We start from the raw sequence: 9,593 nt of genomic DNA, 5'->3' as shown, positions 1-9,593 counted from the left end.
GGGAAAAAAGAGATAAGGAGGGGAGGATGGCGGATGAAGGGACCAGTGAGGCTGCATGGCTCCATCTGGACCCTGGCTGGTAATTACGGTTAAGAGAAGCACCCTCAGCCTGGTACCATCTGCCAGGGGGGTGGCTGGCAGAGGCTGGGTGAAGCTAGGGGCAGGCAGGTAGAGACTGGGGGAGACTGGGGGAGGCTGGGTGAAGCTAGGGGCAGGCAGGTAGAGACTGGGGGAGGCTGGGTGAAGCTAAGGGTAGGCAGGTAGAGACTGGGGGAGACTGGGGGAGGCTGGGGGAAGCTAGGGGCAGGCAGGTAGAGACTGGGGGAGACTGGGGGAGGCTGGGTGAAGCTAGGGGCAGGCAGGTAGAGACTGGGGGAGGCTGGGTGAAGCTAGGGGCAGGCAGGTAGAGACTGGGGTAGACTGGGGGAGACTGGGGGAGACTGGGGGAAGCTAGGGGCAGGCAGGTAGAGGCTGGGGGAGATTGGGGAGGCTGGGTGAAACTAGGGGCAGGCAGGTAGAGGCTGGGGGAAGCTAGGGGCAGGCAGGTAGAGACTGGGGAGATTGGGGGAGGCTGGGTAAAGCTAGGGGCAGGCAGGTAGAGGCTGGGGGAGACTGGGGGAGGCATGGGGAAGCTAGGGGCAGGCAGGTAGAGACTGGGGAGACTGGGGGAGGCTGGGTAAAGATAGGGGCAGGCAGGTAGAGACTGGGGAGATTGGGGGAGGCTAGGTGAAGCTAGGGGCAGGCAGGTAGAGGCTGGGGGAGCCTGGGGGAGGCTGGGGGAAGATAGGGGCAGGCAGGTAGAGACTGGGGAGACTGGGGGGGGGGGCTGGGTAAAGCTAGGGGCAGGCAGGTAGAGACTGGGGAGACTGGGGGAGGCTGGGTGAAGCTAGGGGCAGGCAGGTAGAGTCTGGGGGAGACTGGGGGAGGCTGGCGAAAACTAGGGGGAGAATGGGGGAGACTGGGGAGGATGGGAGAGACTGGGGGAGATTAGAGGAGACTGGGAGAGACTAGAGGGAGACTTGGAGAGACTAGGGACAGACTGGGAGAGACAAGGGGGAGACTAGGGGAGACTAGGGGAAGACGGGGGAGGCTAGGAGAGTCTAGGGGGAGACTGGGAGAGACTAGGGGTAGACTAGAGGAGTCTAGGGGGAGACTGGGAGAGACTAGGGGGAGACTTGGGGGAGAGACTAGGGGAGACTAGGGGAAGACGGGGGAGGCTAGGAGAGTCTAGGGGGAGACTGGGAGAGACTAGGGGTAGACTAGAGGAGTCTAGGGGGAGACTAGGAGAGTCTATGGGCAGACTGGGAGAGACTGGGGGAGGCTGGGGGAAGCTAGGGGCAGGCAGGTAGAGACTGGGTGAGACTGGGGGAGGCTGGGGGAAGCTAGGGGCAGGCAGGTAGAGACTGGGGGAGACTGGGGGAGGCTGGGTGAAGCTAGGGGCAGGCAGGTAGAGACTGGGGGAGGCTGGGTGAAGCTAGGGGCAGGCAGGTAGAGTCTGGGGGAGACTGGGGGAGGCTGGGTGAAACTAGGGGCAGGCAGATAGAGGCTGGGGGAGACTGGGGGAGGCTGGGGGAAGCTAGGGGCAGGCAGGTAGAGGCTGAGGGAGACTGGGGGAGGCTGGGTGAAACTAGGGGCAGGCAGATAGAGGCTGGGGGAGACTGGGGGAGGCTGGGTAAAGCTAGGGGCAGGCAGGTAGAGGCTGGGGGAGACTGGGGGAGGCATGGGGAAGCTAGAGGCAGGCAGGTAGAGACTGGGGGAGACTGGGGGAGGCTGGGGGAAGCTAGGGGCAGGCAGGTAGAGACTGGGGAGACTGGGGGAGGCTGGGTAAAGATAGGGGCAGGCAGGTAGAGACTGGGGAGATTGGGGGAGGCTGGGGGAAGCTAGGGGCAGGCAGGTAGAGACTGGGGAGACTGGGGGAGGCTGGGTAAAGCTAGGGGCAGGCAGGTAGAGGCTGGGGGAGACTGGGGGAGGCTGGGGGAAGATAGGGGCAGGCAGGTAGAGACTGGGGTGACTGGGGGAGGCTGGGTAAAGCTAGGGGCAGGCAGGTAGAGACTGGGGAGACTGGGGGAGGCTGGGTGAAGCTAGGGGCAGGCAGGTAGAGTCTGGGGGGGACTGGGGGAGGCTGGCGAAAACTAGGGGGAGAATGGGGGAGACTGGGGAGGATGGGAGAGACTGGGGGAGACTAGAGGGAGACTAGGAGAGACTAGGGACAGACTGGAGAGACAAGGGGGAGACTAGGGGAGACTAGGGGAAGACGGGGGAGGCTAGGAGAGTCTAGGGGGAGACTGGGAGAGACTAGGGGTAGACTGGGAGAGTCTAGGGGGAGACTGGGAGAGACTAGGGGGAGACTGGGAGAGACTAGGGGAGACTAAGGGTAGACTAGGAGAGTCTAGGGGCAGACTGGGAGAGACTAGGGGTAGACTAGGAGAGTCTAGGGGCAGACTGGGAGAGACTAGGGGAGACTAAGGGTAGACTAGGAGAGTCTAGGGGCAGACTGGGAGAGTCTAGGGGCAGACTGGGAGAGACTAGGGGAGACTAAGGGTAGACTAGGAGAGTCTAGGGGCAGACTGGGAGAGTCTAGGGGCAGACTGGGAGAGACTAGGGGAGACTAAGGGTAGACTAGGAGAGTCTAGGGGTAGACTAGGAGAGTCTAGGGTCAGACTGGGAGAGACTAGGGGAGACTAAGGGTAGACTAGGACAGTCTAGGGGCAGACTGGGAGAGACTAGGGGAGACTAGGGGAGACTAGGAGAGTCTAGGGGCAGACTGGGAGAGACTAGGGGATACTAAGGGTAGACTAGGAGAGTCTAGGGGGAGGTGAGGGAAGACTAGGAGAGACCAGGGGAGACTAGGGGGAGACTAGAAGAGACTAGGAGGAGACTGGGAGTGACAAGGCGGAGACTAGAGGGAGGATGAGGGAAACTGGGGGAGACGAGCGGGAGACTGGGGAGACTAGGGGGAGACTAGGGGAGACTGGGAGAGACTAAGGGAGACTGGGGGAGACAAAGGGGGAGACTAGGGGGGGAATAGGGGGAGACTAGGGGGAGACTGGGGGGGGGGGGTGGGGGGAGACTAGGGGGAGACTGGGGGAGAATAGGGGGAGTCTGGGGGAGAATAGGGGGAGACAAGGGGGAGAATAGGGGAAGACTGGGGGAGAATAGGGGGAGACTAGGGGGAGAATAGGGGGAGTCTGGGAGAGAATAGGGGGAGACTAGGGGGAGAATAGGGGAAGACTGGGGGAGAATAGGGGAAGACTGGGAGAGACTAGGGGAGACTAGGGGAGACTAGGAGAGTCTAGGGGCAGACTGGGAGAGACTAGGGGAGACTAGGGGATACTAAGGGTAGACTAGGAGAGTCTAGGGGGAGGTGAGGGAAGACTAGGAGAGACCAGGGGAGACTAGGGGGAGACTAGAAGAGACTAGGAGGAGACTGGGAGTGACAAGGCGGAGACTAGAGGGAGGATGAGGGAAACTGGGGGAGACGAGCGGGAGACTGGGGAGACTAGGGGGAGACTAGGGGAGACTGGGAGAGACTAAGGGAGACTGGGGGAGACAAAGGGGGAGACTAGGGGGGGAATAGGGGGAGACTAGGGGGAGACTGGGGGGGGGGTAGGGGGAGACTAGGGGGAGACTGGGGGAGAATAGGGGGAGACTAGGGAGAGAATAGGGGGAGACTAGGGGGAGAATAGGGGAAGACTGGGGGAGAATAGGGGAAGACTGGGAGAGACTAGGGGAGACTAGGGGAGACTAGGAGAGTCTAGGGGCAGACTGGGAGAGACTAGGGGATACTAAGGGTAGACTAGGAGAGTCTAGGGGGAGGTGAGGGAAGACTAGGAGAGACCAGGGGAGACTAGGGGGAGACTAGAAGAGACTAGGAGGAGACTGGGAGTGACAAGGCGGAGACTAGAGGGAGGATGAGGGAAACTGGGGGAGACGAGCGGGAGACTGGGGAGACTAGGGGGAGACTAGGGGAGACTGGGAGAGACTAAGGGAGACTGGGGGAGACAAAGGGGGAGACTAGGGGGGGAATAGGGGGAGACTGGGGGAGAATAGGGGGAGTCTGGGGGAGAATAGGGGGAGACAAGGGGGAGAATAGGGGAAGACTGGGGGAGACTAGGGGGAGAATAGGGGGAGACTAGGAGAGTCTAGGGGGAGGTGAGGGAAGACTAGGAGAGACCAGGGGAGACTAGGGGGAGACTAGAAGAGACTAGGAGGAGACTGGGAGTGACAAGGCGGAGACTAGAGGGAGGATGAGGGAAACTGGGGGAGACGAGCGGGAGACTGGGGAGACTAGGGGGAGACTAGGGGAGACTGGGAGAGACTAAGGGAGACTGGGGGAGACAAAGGGGGAGACTAGGGGGGGAATAGGGGGAGACTAGGGGGAGACTGGGGGGGGGGGGGGTGGGGGGAGACTAGGGGGAGACTGGGGGAGAATAGGGGGAGTCTGGGGGAGAATAGGGGGAGACAAGGGGGAGAATAGGGGAAGACTGGGGGAGACTAGGGGGAGACTGGGGGAGAATAGGGGGAGTCTGGGGGAGAATAGGGGGAGACAAGGGGGAGAATAGGGGAAGACTGGGGGAGAATAGGGGGAGACTAGGGGGAGAATAGGGGGAGTCTGGGAGAGAATAGGGGGAGACTAGGGGGAGAATAGGGGAAGACTGGGGGAGAATAGGGGAAGACTGGGAGAGACTAGGGGGAGAATAGGGGAAGACTGGGGGAGAATAGGGGGAGACTGGGGGAGAATAGGGGGAGTCTGGGGGAGACTAGGGGGAGAATAGGGGGAGACTAGGGGGAGAATAGGGGGAGACTAGGGGGAGAATAGGGGAAGACTGGGGGAGAATAGGGGGAGACTGGGAGAGACAAGGGGGAGACTGGGGGAGAATAGGGGGAGACTGGGGGAGAATAGGGGGAGACTGGGAGAGACTAGGGGGAGGCTGTATCGTGTCACTGGGGCTCTGAAGAGAGCGAAGCCATGGCTCTGACAGAATGACCAGCACCTGTCTCCACCAGCAGTCTGAATGGTGGCTGCCACACAGTGAAGAGGTAAGAGTGGCTGACTGCAACAATGAACACTATACACTGAGCCATTCAAAATAACAAAATGTATGACTAAAGAAGAGACCTGCTTCCCAGAGAGCTTTTCAACACAGGTTAGACTGCCTATCTGTTTGGTTATACATGATTGACAAAAAGGACAATAAGGATACAGGCTAGCTTTACATGCATTTGTTAAGCCTAATTTACATCTTATGTATGTATGTACACAACGCAAGAATACAATTAGCTACGCAAAATCTCAATCCAGCGTGCTTGCGCCAAATATATAATTGCGGGGCTGCACGTTGCAGGATCGCCATTTTGCATAGCTTATTTTTGTTTCTACGTTGCAAAAGTAATTGGATAATTTAAGGTCATTTAATTGACAAAATATAATTTAATCAGTATTACATAACTACATCTAAAGGCTGACATGGTACTAAATAACCACTTCCACATCAGTTATCAAAGTCTTTACTTATGTATTGTTTAGTGTGGTTTAGTGTTGTTTAGTATGTGTTTAGTGTGGTTTAGTGTTGTTTAGTATGTGTTTAGTGTGGTTTAGTGTTGTTTAGTATGTGTTTAGTGTGGTTTAGTGTTGTTTAGTATGTGTTTAGTGTGGTTTAGTGTTGTTTAGTATGTGTTTAGTGTTGTTTAGTGTTGCTTAGTATGTGTTTAGTGTTGTTTAGTATGTGTTTAGTGTTGTTTAGTGTTGTTTAGTATGTGTTTAGTATGTGTTTAGTGTTGTTTAGTATGTGTTTAGTGTTGTTTAGTATGTGTTTAGTGTTTTTTAGTATGTGTTTAGTGTTGTTTAGTATGTGTTTAGTGTTGTTTAGTATGTGTTTAGTGTTGTGTAGTATGCATTTAGTGTTGTTTAGTATGTGTTAAGTGTGTGTTTAATATGTGTTTAGTGTTGTTTAGTATGTGTTTAGTGTTGTTTAGTATGTGTTTAGTGTTGTGTAGTATGCATTTAGTGTTGTTTAGTATGTGTTAAGTGTGTGTTTAGTATGTGTTTAGTGTTGTTTAGTATGTGTTTAGTGTTGTTTAATATTGTTTATTATGTGTTTAGTGTGGTGTAGTATGCATATTTAGTGTTGTTTAGTATGTGTTAAGTGTTGTTTAATATGGTGTATTATGTGTTTAGTGTCATTTAGTGTTGTTTAGTATGTGTTTAGTATGTGTTTAGTATGTGTTTAGTGTTGTTTAGTGTTGTTTAGTATGTGTTTAGTATGTGTTAAGTGTTGTTTAGTATGTGTTTAGTGTTGTTTAGTGTTGCTTAGTATGTGTTTAGTGTTGTTTAGTGTTGTTTAGTGTTGTTTAGTATGTGTTTAGTATGTGTTTAGTGTTGTTTAGTATGTGTTTAGTGTTGTTTAGTATGTGTTTAGTGTTTTTTTAGTATGTGTTTAGTGTTGTTTAGTATGTGTTTAGTGTTGTTTAGTATGTGTTTAGTGTTGTGTAGTATGCATTTAGTGTTGTTTAGTATGTGTTAAGTGTGTGTTTAATATGTGTTTAGTGTTGTTTAGTATGTGTTTAGTGTTGTTTAGTATGTGTTTAGTGTTGTGTAGTATGCATTTAGTGTTGTTTAGTATTTGTTAAGTGTGTGTTTAGTATGTGTTTAGTGTTGTTTAGTATGTGTTTAGTGTTGTTTAGTATGTGTTTAGTGTTGTGTAGTATGCGTTTAGTGTTGTTTAGTATGTGTTTAGTATGTGTTTAGTATTGTTTAGTACGTGTTAAGTATGTGTTAAGTATGTGTTTAGTGTTGTTTAGTATGTGTTTAGTGTTGTTTAGTATGTGTTTAGTGTTGTTTAGTATGTGTTAAGTGTGTGTTTAGTGTTGTTTAGTGTTGTTTAGTATGTGTTAAGTATGTGTTTAGTATATGTTTAGTGGTGTTTAGTATGTGTTAAGTATGTGTTTAGTATGTGTTTAGTGTTGTTTAGTATGTGTTAAGTATGTGTTTAGTGTTGTTTAGTGTTGTTTAGTATGTGTTTAGAATGTGCTTAGTGTTGTTTAGTATGTGTTTAGTGTTGTGTAGTATGCATTTAGTGTTGTTTAGTATGTGTTAAGTGTGTGTTTAGTATGTGTTTAGTGTTGTTTAGTATGTGTTTAGTGTTGTTTAATATTGTTTATTATGTGTTTAGTGTTGTTTAGTGTTGTTTAGTATGTGTTTAGTATGTGTTTAGTATGTGTTTAGTGTTGTTTAGTATGTGTTTAGTGTTGTTTAGAATGTGTTTAGTGTTGTGTAGTATGCATTTAGTGTTGTTTAGTATGTGTTTAGTATGTGTTTAGTATTTTTTAGTACGTGTTAAATATGTGTTAAGTATGTGTTTAGTGTTGTTTTGTATGTGTTTAGTATGTGTTTAGTGCTTTTTAGTATGTGTTTAGTGTTGTTTAGTATGTGTTTAGTGTTGTTTAGTATGTATTTAGTGTTGTTTAGTATGTGTTTAGTATATGTTTAGTGTTGTTTAGTATGTGTTAAGTGTTGTTTAGTGTTGTTTAGTATGTGTTTAGTGTTGTTTAGTGTTGTTTAGTATGTATTTAGTGTTGTTTAGTATGTGTTAAGTATGTGTTTAGTATATGTTTAGTGGTGTTTAGTATGTGTTAAGTATGTGTTTAGTGTTGTTTAGGGTTGTTTAGTATGTGTTTAGTATGTGTTTAGTGTTGTTTAGTATGTGTTAAGTATGTGTTTAGTGTTGTTTAGTATGTGTTAAGTATGTGTTTAGTGTTGTTTAGTATGTGTTAAGTATGTGTTTAGTGTTGTTTAGGGTTGTTTAGTATGTGTTTATTATGTGTTTAGAATGTGCTTAGTGTTGTTTAGTATGTGTTTAGTGTTGTTTAATATTGTTTAGTATGTGTTTAGTGTTGTTTAGTATGTGTTTAGTATGTGTTTAGTGTTGTTTAGTATGTGTTTAGTGTTGTTTAGTGTTGTTTAGTATGTGTTTAGTGTTGTTTAGTATGTGTTTAGTATTGTGTAGTATGCATTTAGTGTTGTTAAGTATGTGTTTAGTATGTGTTTAGTGTTGTTTAGGGTTGTTTAGTATGTGTTTATTATGTGTTTAGAATGTGCTTAGTGTTGTTTAGTATGTGTTTAGTGTTGTTTAATATTGTTTAGTATGTGTTTAGTGTTGTTTAGTATGTGTTTAGTGTTGTTTAATATTGTTTAGTATGTGTTTAGTGTTGTTAGTATGTGTTCAGTGTTGTTTAGTATGTGTTTAGTATGTGTGTAGTATGTATTTAGTGTTGTTAGTATGTGTTTAGTGTTGTTTAGTATGTGTTTAGTGTTGTTTAGTGTTGTTTAGTATGTGTTTAGTATGTGTTTAGTGTTGTTTAGTATGTGTTTAGTATGTGTTTAGTGTTGTTTAGTGTTGTTTAGTATGTGTTTAGTGTTGTTTAGTATGTGTTTAGTGTTGTTTAGTATGTGTTTAGTATTGTGTAGTATGCATTTAGTGTTGTTAAGTATGTGTTTAGTATGTGTTTAGTGTTGTTTAGCATGTGTTTAGTGTTGTTTAGTATGTGTTTATTATAGTTTAGTATTGTTTAGTATGCGTTTAGTGTTGTTTAGTATGTGTTTATTATAGTTTAGTGTGTGTTTAGTATTGTTTAGTATGTGTTTAGTGTTGTTTAGTAGGTATCATTCTGTCGCAGCTATTTGTTCCTTAAAACCAAACACTGCCTCCATCTCTGCCCACCCAGGTTTTCTAATATCCGGCTGGTTCAACAGATTGGCAGAATACAAAATGTAGTGAGGGGCTCCGTAATGGAGATAAAATGCTCTGCTTTGATCCATGTTCACTTTGTAACCTAACCCCCCCCCCCCCCCCCCCCCCCCCCCCCCCCCCCCCCCCCCCCCCCCCCCTCTCGCACATGTGCTTGTCAGAGTCTATGACAGTCAAGCCAGGGAGGGTTGTAATGGTAAGCTGACCAGAGGCTCCCACAGCTCACCTGGGGATATGAAGGCCCTCAGTTCCAGCTCTCTGCTCACTCCTGCTGTTCTGCTGTGAATGGTGTGAAGGTTTTGGTTGGAGGATATTCTGCACATGGATGAAATAATTAAAGGGAGAGAAAGTAAACAATAAACGTTACAATAAACAGAAAGTAAACAATAAACGTTATACAGTCACAAAGCCAATGTACCATGTGAGCAATTGGGCACATTGTTAGATGCAGTGGTTACATAACGAAATCCAAACTAAGGATACCCTCTTGTGGCTGTAAAACAGTATTTCAGCTCCCTACTCCCAACTTCCACCCTCAATATTTCACTCAGTAGATTGAAACCAAGAGGCAGTAAACACACCACTCCTTTGTACCAGCATTGTCTTCAACATCTCTAGTTAGATAACAACATGGGATCTAGCCTCTGATCATGAGTTCTGTCGTTCTGTGTGCACCGGAGTGAACATCGTAGCGCTGCTGTGTTCCTGTGTGGTGTGTAGTTCAGGTCCGGACAGATGGCCGAGGTAGTTGGTGGAGAAGCACATGAATTGATTAGGTTTGGTGTTGAACTGTTGCCGTGGGAGGCAGCTGCCCACCTGCCCCTGCGGGTCCCCGTGCCAGACCAT

The 9,593-nt window shown here is 48.2% G+C and overlaps 1 protein-coding gene across 1 annotated transcript; it reads right to left on the bottom strand.

The window, feature by feature from the left end:
• Positions 1 to 205: 205 nt before the first annotated feature.
• Positions 206 to 9,593, bottom strand: LOC118965598 (extensin-like). Its single transcript, XM_036986827.1, has 3 exons — positions 9,423 to 9,593; positions 1,303 to 2,031; positions 206 to 886 (listed from the first exon to the last, which is right to left on the bottom strand). Exons 1-3 carry the CDS (start codon positions 9,591 to 9,593, stop codon positions 206 to 208), a joined length of 1,581 nt encoding a protein of 526 aa, XP_036842722.1.

The sequence above is a fragment of the Oncorhynchus mykiss genome, chromosome 8, assembly GCF_013265735.2.
Source record: "Oncorhynchus mykiss isolate Arlee chromosome 8, USDA_OmykA_1.1, whole genome shotgun sequence".
NCBI classification, from domain to species: domain Eukaryota; kingdom Metazoa; phylum Chordata; class Actinopteri; order Salmoniformes; family Salmonidae; genus Oncorhynchus; species Oncorhynchus mykiss.
The sequence above is the reverse complement of the archived record's forward strand: the minus strand, read 5'-3'. Positions and strand labels throughout refer to the sequence as shown.